This window comes from Miniopterus natalensis, chromosome 7 (genome assembly GCF_054644295.1).
Source record: "Miniopterus natalensis isolate mMinNat1 chromosome 7, mMinNat1.hap1, whole genome shotgun sequence".
In the NCBI taxonomy this organism is placed as follows: Eukaryota; Metazoa; Chordata; class Mammalia; order Chiroptera; family Miniopteridae; genus Miniopterus; species Miniopterus natalensis.
Genome location: NC_142087.1, coordinates 6437479 through 6450907, shown reverse-complemented (window position 1 = coordinate 6450907; position 13429 = coordinate 6437479). Strand labels below are relative to the sequence as shown.

Below are 13429 nucleotides of genomic sequence, written 5' to 3'. Positions count from 1 at the left end.
TGCATCTTTCTCTTTGGATAAACTGCAAAAAGGGAGAAGGCGACACCCCACTCCACATATGCACCCTTTAATAAATCCTACCCATCACCTTCCCAAAAAAGGACATTCAGTCCCAACACCACCGTATGAGTGCCATTTTCTGGTTCACCTCTAGCCAATAATGAATTTTAACAAATTTCAAAATATTGACAATTTGATGAACAACAACAACAAAAAAATGTTATCACACTGTTGAATTCTCCCTTCCCTATTATATTCCACGAATTTTTTTAAAAAAAGATATACCCATGTATTTTCTCTAATTTTAAACAGACATTATAGCCTCTACCACTAGATGCCAGTATCAACATTCGCTGGAGCTCAGCAGTGACAGCCAACGAGCCTGCAGAACTTTCTCAAACGTGCCCTGGGGTGGGGAGCGGAATCCCCTTCTTTCAACCGGGAGCTGAAGAACCTCCTGACCGCGCTTCCGGAGGCGGCGCGGAGGCCGAGCGCCCGCCCGGGAACCGGGAGGTCGGCCCGGGCGACTCCCGGTCGGGCACAGGCGGGGCTGCCCACTCGAACCCCAGCAGGGGGCGTGCAGGAGGCCGCCAGCCAAAGACTCGATGTTCCTCTCCCTCTTCCTCTATAAAATCAATAAAAACATTTTTTAAAAAAGACTGCACAGCTCCAGAAGAGCTGGAATATACGGAAATACCTAACCAGCCAGTGTTACCTCAGCGGTGCCCTTTTCTCTCCCAGCCTCTGTGGCACCGGGCTCTCCGGGTTCCCCCTGCCTCTCTCGCCTCCTTTCCCGCACTTCAATTTGAGGACTCAGGGTCTTCGCCTCTTCACTTACACGTATCCCGTTGGGGTTTTCATCTACTACTCCAGCATCACTAGTGATGAACTCAAAAATGTGTATTTCCGCTACCGAGATAAGGTGTCTTCCAAACCAATGGGGGAAGGGATGGCATTGGGGCAACAGGCTCGCCACATGGCTGAGAAAAAGTGCGCACCTCTGCAGGAGGGCTGCCAGGTCTTGCTCAACTTTCTTGGGCCAGAGCCAGAGGCCTTGGCCGTGTTCCCTTTGTGCACTCCGGCCTGCGGTGGACTGCCATGTGCACAGCCACCTACGGGCGACTCCAGCAGCCAGCGCTCCGAGAGAGACCCAAAGGGGAAGAGAGGAACGTGCAGGGAGACGGTGCAGGCTGGCAATGGCTGTGAACGAGACCACGAGAAACAGAAGCCGGCACGGCCGCAAGCGCGCGACGCGATCCCGATAGACTCACAACGTCGGATACTGTTAAATGAGCGCGTTTCCCACCCAGCAGAGCGGGAGCCAATCCGTGGAGGAAATGAGCAGCCTCGTTTTAAGGGGCCAATCAGGGACCACAGAGGCCTATGATGACAACCTCGAGAACCAATGAAAAACGAGGATTCTCCTAGCCGGCCTCCCGAGCACCAATCCCAGAGAGATCACTCATTATAGAGTAAGATTTTTACAAGGTACAAATTGGAAGACAAGTCCGCGTCTGGACGACGGGATACTATGCCTACAAAGATGCATGGAGAAAACTCTGTGAGCGCGTAGAAGCGCACTTCCTCAAAAACTCACGGGGGGCGGACCCGCAAGTCACCCTCGAGCCACGGGCTTCGGCGCGGGAAGGGGCGGGAGGGTACGTGCTGCGCGCTGACGTAACGCGCCGGACCCCGCCCCGACCGCCCTTATAGCGTATCACTGGCGCGCGCGCACACCATTGTGTGGCTGGACTCGGCCGCCGCTGCTGTGGAAGGCGCGTGTTTGGGCTTTTGACGTCCCCGCACCCGCACCGCGGCTTCTGCCTTGCGGCCCGCCGTCCGATAACCAGCCCTCGGGCCCCTTGCCCGCCACGGACATGCCGCGCGTCTACATAGGGCGCCTTAGCTACCACGTCCGGGAGAAGGACATTCAGCGCTTTTTCAGTGGCTATGGCCGCCTCCTCGAAATAGACCTGAAAAATGGGTAAGTCGGACGCGGGCGCCTGCGTCATCCCACAGCGCTTCGAGCCTGGCGGAGCCGGAGCACCCTAAAAGGAAGGAGGCGATCAAGGCCGCGGCGCCGCGTCGCACGGCCACCAAAATGGCGGCGGCGCGGCGCCGCGGGAGCGCGCGAGGGGGCGGGGGCCGCGTGCGCGTCCCCGTCCTAACGACGCCCCGCCTGCTCCCGGCCCTCGCACCGCCCCTAGGTACGGCTTCGTGGAGTTCGAGGACTCCCGCGACGCCGACGACGCCGTTTACGAGCTGAACGGCAAGGACCTTTGCGGCGAGCGCGTGATCGTGGAGCACGCCCGGGGCCCGCGCCGGGATCGCGATGGCTACAGCTACGGAAGCCGCAGTGAGTCCCACCCCCGCGCGCTCCGCGCCCTTGGGACAGGGGGGCGGGCGCAGGCCTAGAGGGGTCGGGGTGGGGCCTCCCAGCCCGGGCGGGCGTGATAGGCGGGGTCGTTTGACTCGGGTGTTCTAGGGACCCGCTGCCTTCACGGCTGCCCGGGGCAGCCACGGGACGCCGGAGCGCGGAGATTGGGTCATGGGGTTTGCCTAGTCAGATTTTGGGTGTTTGGGGTTTCTCTGCTAAGTTGGGAGGGGGTGGCTTGTTTTGGACCCCTGTCAGCACTGTGGTGGGCTCTGCCCACAGAGGAAGTGAGGGGTGGCTGTATTTGTAGAACCCCCCTTGCTTACCTGTCAGTGCATTAGCTAGAAGTGTAAATGTCTTAGCGTAGAAGTTTGGGGCAGGCTGGGGTGGAGGTGGGGTGGGGGCGGGAAATGGGGAAGGGTATTTAAGTTTAGGTCTTAAGAGTTACTAAAATTGGCGGGGGCCAAAGAAAATACTATATTGAACTAATGTGGTATATACCACAAGTAGAGCTAAATAAGCTTTATGCTGTACTTAAACTAATGGGGGCATGTTATTTGGGGGGGGGGTGGTTATGTTAAATGTTTGATGTTGAAATTGTTGCATGTTGAATTCAAACTTTTTAACAAGTCCTTGATGTTTCAATTTAAAAGTGACCAATGGGGCTGAGGCTGTGTCCACTGAGGCTAAGATGACTGCCTTTCCTGATTGGCCTTGGCTTTTCCATACATTGTGTGACCCTTGCCCTATGACCCTTTGGCTGACCTTACCGGAAGCCATGACGACAGCAGCCTTTTGCCATTAGACGCAGGGTGATGGTGAGGATTCCAAGGGTTAGACAAAACTGGTTAATCTGAACTAGGTGACTGTTACCTTGCGTGTTTTGTGGCCAAACCACCACCAAAAACCTCACACTGTGATGTAAGTACTTAGTGTAACTAGTAAACATTTTTGTAAAATGTAGAAATGCATGTAATCAGTTAAGTTTTATATTTTACAATGTTCTGTAAAATAAAACTTAGCGAGGTAAATTGAATAAAGGAGCAGTCACTCTCTAACAGATTGTAGGAGAAGTTTAGTTGGATTTAGTCTATTTGGCTTGCCCTTAATTTAATTTGTGGCAAATCACAACTGTATCAAAGGTTTAGCAATATAATAGCAAAGTCCTACTCCAGTAAATAAAAGTTGATATGTTTGTACTAACTTTCAAAAACGTGTGTCCCTATCATTACAAAGCATCTAATTGTTTTCTTCGTGTGATAAAGGTGGTGGAGGTGGATACAGCAGTCGGAGAACTTCTGGCAGAGACAAATATGGACCACCTGTTCGTACAGAATTCAGGCTTATAGTAGAAAATCTTTCTAGTCGCTGCAGTTGGCAAGATTTAAAGGTATGTGCTATAATTAGAGAAGCGATACTAATGTTTAAAGGGTCTTTATTCCTGAAAGTCCAGTACAGTCTGTCGATCTCTTTCTTCAGATTTTTGGGTCTGACCTGTCTTGTTGCTTTTTTAGGATTTCATGAGACAAGCAGGTGAAGTAACCTATGCGGATGCTCACAAAGAACGCACGAACGAAGGAGTAATTGAGTTTCGCTCCTACTCTGACATGAAGCGTGCTTTGGATAAACTAGATGGTACAGAAATAAATGGCAGAAATATTAGGCTCATTGAAGATAAAGCACGAACGAGCCACAGACGGTCTTATTCTGGAAGCAGATCAAGGTAACTTGAAGAATAAAGCAAAGGGAAGGGAACTATTTACCAAGAACCAAAAAAAAAAAAATCAAAAGAAAAATCTCAATTGATACTTAATTGAAATTAGGTCACTTTTTTGCTGCATCATTGGGTTCTTTTTCAGATGTTTTGACAGTGGACTTCAATTATATTTTTGTGTTGGTTTGTCTATTCTTTGTAGGTGGCACAAACATGTTCGGATGTATTGAGATTAAGATTTTGTTGTGGTCTTTATAGGTCTCGGTCTAGAAGGAGGTCACGAAGTAGGAGTCGCAGGAGCAGCCGCAGTAGATCTCGAAGTGTCTCAAAAAGTCGCTCCCGGTAAGTGTTGGGTCTTAATGTTACTCTACTTTTTTATGGAATACTTGTGTGTTCTGACAAGATATTGAAAGAAAAATCTGGCTTTTCTTGTTCAGATCCAGGTCTCGGAGCAAAGGTCGATCACGTTCTCGGTCAAAAGGCAGGAAATCTAGGTCAAAGAGCAAATCGAAGCCCAAGTCTGATAGAGGCTCCCGTTCACGCTCTCGAAGCAGGTCTAAGGATGAGTATGAGAAATCTCAAAGCAGGTCTCGTTCTCGATCTCGTTCCCCCAAAGAAAATGGAAAAGGTGATATAAAGTCAAAATCTAGATCGAGGAGCCAGTCTCGTTCCAATTCTCCCCAACCTGCTCCACCCTCAAAAGCTCATTCTGTGTCCCCTCCACCAAAAAGAGCTTCAAGATCTCGTTCTAGATCCCGCTCAAAGTCAAGGTCACGGTCCAGATCGAGTTCCAGAGATTAACCCAGAACTCTCTGTTCTTTGCACACTATTATGGAACACTTTCCTACTTGCTTAGGCAGTTACTCTTCCATGTTTGTACTTGGCCTCTTCTGCAAGAGAGATCTCCTGAAAACAAGGGCACACAGAAATTTGACTTGTGGCCAAATTTGATGAAAAAGATGGGGTTCTAAAGAAATGGTGGCATGAAGACCTCCTCCCTTCTTTTTAGAATTAAGATAACTTTGATTTTATAGCTTTTGAGCTAAAATAACTTTTGTAAAGATTAAGCTCATTTAGATTTTTTTTGTTTTTTTTTTAAGTATTTCAGCAGGATCTGCTGCAGGGGTTTTGTTGTTTTGTTTGCTTACTTTTAAATTTAAACTGTTTCAAGCTTTGGATACTTAAGGCTTTAGAGGGAGGACCCATTTTTCAATTATGTTGGCTTTTTATAAAGCCTGAGTTATGTAAGATTTCAATAAAAGTTTGCTACCAAGATGATTGCCTTATTGAATAGGTTGCTATTAATTCCTTTTAATATTGATATCTACTGTTGAAACAATGTAAATTCTACTTAAATGTAAAACAAGGCAAGCCTCAGACCAGCAATAAATTATTCAATTTGGATATCATTTTGTTCTGTTAATCAAATTTGCCAAAGTCATTGTACCTGCCCATTCAACAAGTTAGGTTAAAAATAAAATATTTTATAGTCAATCTGTTAAACAATTTTGCCTAAATTGATGAGTTTTAAATAACAAAACCTTACTTTGATACTTTTTAATTTTAGATGTTTTGTAAGAAATGGGTGGGTTTTTTTCCCAATATAAACTGCAGAATTTCAGAGAAGAAACTGGTGCCTGTAATTATAGTTTATTATTTTGCCGATTTGAAAGAATAGAAGTTAAAGACTTACGAAGAGGCAAGCCTCCACTGCTTTTCAGAATTTGTTAAGGACAAGTGAGTTTAAGACTTGGCTTTGACCAAAGTTCTCGTTTTTTTAGGGAAAGAATAAAAGCTTTTAGAAGGAGAGAGTGGGGAATGTTACAAGGTGAAATTTGACTCTCTAAAAGTATGCAACATCCTCATGTTAACACTACTTCACATGGTGTAATAGGCAGGTTTGTCCACATTGTTAGCTGGCCCTAAGTGGATATAGGTAAATTCCTGCACTTGTAAAATTTTTCTAGTAACAACAAAAAACAACTTACTGAAAATCTGTAGTCTTATTCCATATCTGTGGACCTCCATCGTTAGATAGCTAAACCACTATAGCATTGGTCCATTTGAGAACAGAGTTGACTGATAAAATGTTTAGTTCCTGCCAACTTGTGAGTCCAATCTGACAGTCTCTGCAACATGCCACATACTGATCTGTGACTAGATGGTGTATTAAGCTGATAGAGAGAAAAAGAGAAGTGAGCAACATCTTGATTCCCCTTTTACCTGACTGTTTATTGACACCATAGTGCCTTTATGGCCAGTTTAAGTCCTACCTGCTCCTGTGTTACCATCTTTCATCTTTGGTATCTTTCTCCCTCTTTGTTAACCTATTTTATGCTTTATCTCCTTAATAAAATGCTTACTGAGGGAAAGGTTTGTTTTGAATTTATTGTGTTTTTTGTTTTGTTTATTTTTGAGAGAGAGATGGAGAGGGATAGAGAGATAAAAACATCAATCAGCTGCCCCCCATGCCCTCACCACAGATCAAGCCTGAAACCCAAGGCCTCCTGGTTCATGGGTCAACACTCAACCACTGAGTCATATCAGCTGGGAATACTAAGTGTTTAACCACTTAGTGCCAAATTCTTGGCAAGTGGTCTTTAGAATTGAAGTTGCTATTCCTGACTTGAATATGAGAAAAAGGAACTAGTTTTCAGTTCCTCAGAAATGATTTGAGGATCAACTGAGTCATTGGCCCATTTTGTGCTTCAGTGTCATCAATGAAGTGGTAGGGATAAGCCCTCCTGGGTTGTGAAGGTTAAAAAATACATGAAGTACTCAGAACAGTACCATAATACTGTTTGCTAGCTTCTGCGTTAACCCTGCTTTTTCACCAATTATGTTTTGTTTCATTTACCTGTGTTTTTCCTTAGCCATCTGAAAGTAAGACATCTTGATGTTTTATTTCTCAAAAAATGTTATTTCCACCCAGCCAGTGTGGCTCAGTGGTTGAGTGTGTCAACCCATGAACGAGGAGGTCCCTGGTTCAGTTCCAGTCAGGGGGCGTGCAGGAGGCAGCCAATCAATGTCTGTCTCTCTCATCAATGTTTCTATCTCCTGGGAACAGGGACATGTTCTTACATAACTTCAATTATTGAAACCAGGAAATTAGCATTGATGACAAACTTGAGTAATCTACAATCCATACTTAAACATTTTATCATTTGTCCTATAAGTTTCTTCATATTTTTTCCATTGTTCCTGGATCATTTGCTGAATTTTGTTTCATGGCTTTGGTCTCCTTTAATCTGGAACAGGTTGTCAGTATTTTTCTTTTTTTTTTTTTTCTTTTTTTTAATATGTTTCTGATTTTAGAGATGAAGGGGGAAAGAGAAGCATCAATGATTAGCAAGTTATTCATCAGCTGCCTCCTGCACGCCCCCTGCTGGGGATGTGCCCTGATTGGGAACTGAACCTTGATGTCCTGGATCATAGGTCAATATTCAACCACTGAGCCATGCCGGCTGGGCAGTCAGCCTTTTTCTTGACCTTGTCATTTTTGAAGAGTAAAGGACAGTTTTGTAGAATTTCCCTCAGTTTGGGTTTGCCCTAATACCTCCTTGTGATTGCGTGTTTGGTAGGAATACCACAGGAATGAGACTGTCTTAAATGCATCAGATATAGTGGCACGTTGTAATAGCCCGGATCACTTTTAAAGTCACTTTTTCCCTTTATAATTAATTTGATAACTCTAGTTTATTAAATACCCAGTTCCTTACCAAACTCACCCACCTTTAACATTTTTTATTTTTTAAGTTATATTTATTGGCATTCTACTGTAAGGAAGTGCTTTCTGTCAGGGGTAGACTATTTTAAAGGTAAGGTCAAAAGAAGGGTTTTTGTTTTTAGAAGGAGAAGGAACCAATCATTTTGGAGTTTGAGAAAGAGCTATCTAAGGGGGACCTTTGATGGCATCAGATTGTACTCCATTACTGTTGAAAACAAGAGTGATTCCCCTACCCCAAGGCCAAAAAGGGAGCTGGAGGCAGCTTTTACATAGATGAGAAGAGTATGCAATAGAAAATAAGCTGTGTCCTTATCTGTAAAAACTACCTTCTAATATTGTGAAAAGTGAGTGCTATTATCAAAGGGTTTGGCTTAGCCACTGGTTAATTAGTAGCTTCCTGTATTAAAATACTCTAAAATGGTGATGGGAAAATAAATTCTATAAACAAAATAGTCAAACTCTAATATTCCAGCCAATTGAGAAAAAGATACCATTTGCTGAATGTGGTGCCCGAGTATTAGTATCCACTACTACTTTAGTCACTCGCGAACAGCCTTCAGTATACTATTTAAATACATTGCTGTTACTATTATACACGTTTCAAACACCAGCTAGAGAATAAAATGAACCTCCCATGTACTCAACAAGCTTTTAATAATATATGCCTGTCCACTTTCCCTGATAACTTTGAAAGAAATCCTAGGCATTACAGCTAAAGATAGTTCATTATGTACCTATAAAAGATCTCTTAAATCTCCTTAATCTCTAGGGTGTCTACTTAGGTGTCTGGTTTTGTCATATTGGCAGCCATTGATCTTTGCCTAGATCCATTACACTGTGAAGCCAAGTTGCATCCTGAGTTCTGAAACCTTAATAATCTTTGCAGCTTCCTTGCTTTCTGGTATGGTAAGATTTCCAGGCTTATCTTTTTAGTACCATACCTGGAATTAGCCATTTCTCTGAGGAGCCCTGATTATTGTCATTTGTAATGGTATGTAGCAACCACAATCTGGGCCCTTGGGGTGTTCATTGCAACTAGTTTGGTCACAGGCCTTTTCAGTGGACAGAGCCAGGGAAACCATAGCCTGATGCTACTTCAGGCCAGAGAAATCATGTTACTTTCTGCTCTTGTGAAGGTCCTCTTCAGGCTAAACATCCCCTTGACCCTGTCTCAGTGCAGCAGTTTTGAATCCCTGAACCATCTCAATTGTTCTCCTGTACTCTGATTTGTGAGTGTTGCTCTTACCAAGTGGGGCCAACTGGTAGACACAGCACTTCCAGTTTGCTCTAACCTGCTCAGAACAGAGAGGTAGTATGTGGCCTCCCTGCCCTAATAGATGTTTCCTCAGCTGAATTCTGGGCCAGTTCCAGCAAAAGGGTAAGGAAACTATTTCTTTAATATCCCTGCAGAATCTCTTAAGTACCTTCAGAGGATTTAAAGCAGATAATGTGTCATCTTGTGCTGGATAATAGGAGAAAGGAAATTCAGAACCTACATTCCAGTGTGATTCTAGGATAGACGACAGCATTATAATTGGAATGAGCAAATAAGATCTTCAGTTATAGCCCTGGCCCATGTGACTCCTTTGGTTGGGTGTCATCCCATAGACCAAGGGATTCCTGGTTTGATTCCCAGTCAGGGCACAGACCCAGGTTGTGGGCTCAATCCCCAGTGCAGTCTATGCAGAAGACAGCCAATCGATGTTGTACTCTCACATGATGTTTCCCTCCTAAGAAAAAAAAACTTTTTAAAAAAAATCTTAAATTACAGCTTTCATCTATCTTTGCTATAGATGACTTCCCCTGCAGATGTAGCAGAACTGAAGCCCATATAGCTGTGGCTGTGATTGTAATAAGATGATTTATGCTCTTAGGTGTTTTCAGGAAGCCCTCAAACAGTATATAGCACCTTCAATTACCATGGTCCAAAGTCACATTCCATAAACACTTACTAAAAAGGCCTCACTGAATGTGTGGTAGATTAGATTACTGTCAGAAATGTCATGTATTTATATATATAAATACTTTTTTATATTTTTTTCTACATATCCCCATTTCCCCTCCATAAGCAGAGCCTTCCCATCCCTTGATTTTGACCATGGAATTTTAGCAGGTATGACATATTTGGTAGATGAAATACTGTTCTTCCCTCTCCCAAAGATGCGTACCTTCTAATACCTGAAGCCTGTGAATGTTACCTTACATGGTAAAAGGGATATTGCAGGTGTGATTAAGGTCTGGAAATGAGATTATTCTGGTGGACCCAGTGCAATCACAAAAGGTGCCTTATCAATCAATAGGCTGGAAGGTCAAAAGTCAGAAGTGTGAAAATGGAAGCACCAAAAGATTGGAAGATGGCTTTGAAGATGGACAGGGGCCACAGGGCAAGAAAATTCTTCCCTAGAGCCTCTGGAGGGAGCACAGCGCTGTCTACACCTTGATTTTCGCCCAGTGAAACCCATTTTGGACTTCCAATCCCCAGAACTGTTAGATAAATCTATGTTGTTTTAGGCCTCCAAATATGTGGTAATCTGTTACTGCAGTCACAGAAAACATGACCAAGACTTAAGAGGCACTTGCATAATCAGGCTGTCTTTTGCATCTCTTGCCATCGCCATGAGAATATGTCATACAGTGACACTGAAGGTGACCGGCCGCCAGCACTTTATAAGAGGGTCAGTTACTTGACCAACTTTACTGTGAGTTTTTGTGGTAGGCAGAATGATGGTCCCCCAAAATGTCCATATCCTAATTTCTGGAACCTATGAATATGTTATAAGGCAAAGGGGAATTAAGATTGTAAAGATTCTTTTTCATTGGGTACCTCAGAATCATCTTAAAATATGAATCCTAACAGTATGTTGAGAACAAGGTTCAGATACTTAGCAGGGTGGGGGGTAAGGGGAACAGCTGAGACTCTGGCCCTCACTGAGACAAATTTTTCTAGTGGTTACAAATAAAACCATCAATCCTCAAAGCCAAATAGAAATTTTGTCAGTCTCTGATGTGCTGGATAACACACACCCATGTCCAGAGGAAAGTGGGACCTTAAGTTAACCATGTTTGGTGGAAACTTGGGCCTCCTCCCCTGCCTTTCCCACCATGGGGCCCACAAGTATATTAATTTGGGATGGGGGGATTCCAGTCTTTATACAGGGAGTTCAGTTCCAACTTCCAGTACCACATGGATCCAAGTGATGAAACGCAAGTCCCTACCTAGCAGTTGGTTCCTGTCTATCCAATGACTACCTACATGACAAGGGAGACATCAGGCCTCCTTGCTCTGTTTGCCTTTCCATTTCTGGCTCCTGCTGATTTTCCTTTCTTACAAGTTCAGCAATGAATTTACTTTCCTTCCTTGGCTTGCTTGCCTCCTTGTAATATTATATCCAGGATTTGGGGGTGTTTGTGCTAGAAAGGGCTCCCTATTAGCAAAGTCTGCCATGTTGCTGGAAACAGAAGTGTTTTCACACTTACATAAAAGGCACATCCTGATGATTTTCCTAACACATGGACTGCCCCAATGGCAAATTAAAATCTGCAGGAGCCGGGTCGGGCGTGGGTCAGCAGTTGAGCATTGACCTAGGATCCAGGAGATCAAGGTTCGACATCAGGTCAGGGCACATGCCTGGGTTGTGTGCTCGATCCCCAGTCGGGGGCGTGCAGGAAGCAGCCAATCAATGATGACTCTCTCATTGATATTTCTATCCGTCTTCCTTCCTCTCTCTGAAATCAATAAAGATATATTAAAAAAAAAAAAATCTGTAGGAACAGTCGGGCTGGCATGGCTCAGTGGTTGAGCGTTAACCCAGGAGGTCAGGGCACATTCCAGGGGCATGCAGGAGGCTGCCGATCAATGACTCATCATTGATGTTTCTATCTGCTTTCCTTTCTCTGAAATCAATAAAAACAAAATCTGTAGGAACAGAAAGGCGTGGGCTGCTTACAAACAAGTTTTTTCAGTGTTTCTACTCAATATTTTTTAAAAATTTGGGTCCATGCTTGGTTAGGGCGTTAACTTGGAGAAGACACTGGGGGCTACTAACTTGTAGAAAGGGGCCGTGACTTGAGGAAAGGGTTGGACTTGTTCACTTGCGCCCGAGGGCACACTAGACCAGCAGAGCAAACTCTGGCTATATAAGAGGCAGAACCTCCCCCAAATCACATCAACTTGGGAGGGGCTCTCCATCCCTGAAGGTTTTCTAGCAAGCAAGCCCACCAAAGGTATGAAGACCAACATACTGTTAATAAGCAGAAAAATAGCAACTCCAACCCATGTTGTTCATTCCGGGGTTCCCAGCTCAGATTCTACTGGTTTGTCTTCTTAAGGATGCATGTTGAGAAAGCCATATGTTTGTGTAGCTTCAGCACTTTCTTTTAATCATCTGAAAACCTAAAATAAACCCTTCAGAATCCAAAACAAGCACAGTCTGGGTAGAGATGAGAGAAAAATGAGCGGATGGTTGTGTGTGTATTGGTGTGTAAAAAGAAACCTATTGTTATGGCAACCAGCATCCTTAACTGATGCAATCCTGTTCCCAGTAATAAGAGAGGTGATTAAAAACTGACATTGCAGCGAGGAAGAACACACACGGCGCATTGGGGTAGCAACCAGCATAGTTAAATGCTGCATACATTTAAACCTGATGACCACAACAGTTTGGAGTATTTGCCTACAATTAATCAGGAACAATTTTCTCATCTGCACTTGAAGTCAGGAGCCTGGATATCCAATCTGTGGCCACCACCTTAAGGAACTGCAATTAAATCATTGGCGTTGGAGAGAGGGCTGGGGCTCTGGAATGTACCAAATCGTGCTCTGTTTTCATCTGCATGCAATACATCATTTAGTCAACAGCTATTTATTGAGCACCCACTCAGCATCCAGCTCTGTGCTGAGTGCTACGGATACAAAAACTAATGATTCCTTCCTTCCTTCTTGGAGCTTGCAGTTTCTTAACCTCTTGAATTACACAAATCTACGTGAAGTTACAGCTACGACGTGTAAGCAATCGGTATTTTGTGTAAAGCATAGAGGAGGGGTGACTTGCTCAAGGCAACACAACAGGAACGATTACTGAAAACGACCATATGCCAGGAAGTAGGTGACAGTTTTTACAAATGGAGAAATAGGAGACCAAAAGGATAAAGTGGTGTGCCGCAGGACACACTACACTCTCCGCCACTGGCGATGGAGTCATCCAAACGCAGGAGCGGCTTAAAGCCGCCTTTAGCCGAGGCAGGGCCAGGGTCAGAACCCAAGCCTCTCGGGCCTCCTTTCCTTAGGTCGCACAGCCCTTTACCTCTCCTGGGGACTTCAGATGATCCTTGGCTCCCCGTCTGCAGGTGGGGGGCAGGAGCGGTCGGAAGGCTTTGGACAGCACAGCCACCCGGCGGGCGGGGGTACTAGTAGGAGAGCCGTCTCTCACTGACCTCTCAGCCTAGGGGCTCTCTCTTCCAGCTCTGTGGTCCGTGCGCCCCCATGCGCGCTGCTGGCTTTGGGTGGCAGAGAGAATCTCCATCCGTCTCGCCCCCGCAACAGTCCGGCCCCGGGGGGTGGGGGTGGGAAGACACTCTAGGCCCACGTGGCCAGGCCTCGCAGGAAGGCAAGAAG

At 44.9% G+C, this 13429-nt stretch overlaps 1 protein-coding gene across 1 annotated transcript; it reads left to right on the top strand.

Moving 5' to 3' along the window:
* Positions 1–1778: 1778 nt before the first annotated feature.
* Positions 1779–6460, top strand: SRSF6 (serine and arginine rich splicing factor 6). Its single transcript, XM_016219388.2, has 6 exons — positions 1779–1984; positions 2208–2356; positions 3640–3764; positions 3889–4097; positions 4347–4430; positions 4526–6460. The coding sequence occupies exons 1-6, from the start codon at positions 1878–1880 to the stop codon at positions 4887–4889; spliced, it is 1038 nt and encodes a 345-aa protein (XP_016074874.1). The 5' UTR covers positions 1779–1877; the 3' UTR covers positions 4890–6460.
* Positions 6461–13429: the final 6969 nt, after the last annotated feature.

Excerpts from the sequence above, each read along its gene's own strand:
- SRSF6 (XM_016219388.2), top strand. The coding sequence starts at position 1,878 with ATGCCGCGCGTCTACATAGGGCGCCTTAGCTACCACGTCCGGGAGAAG. Across the intron at positions 3,765-3,888 it reads GCAGTTGGCAAGATTTAAAG|GATTTCATGAGACAAGCAGG; the intron begins GTATGTGCTATA and ends TTGCTTTTTTAG. Across the intron at positions 4,431-4,525 it reads GTCTCAAAAAGTCGCTCCCG|ATCCAGGTCTCGGAGCAAAG; the intron begins GTAAGTGTTGGG and ends TTTCTTGTTCAG.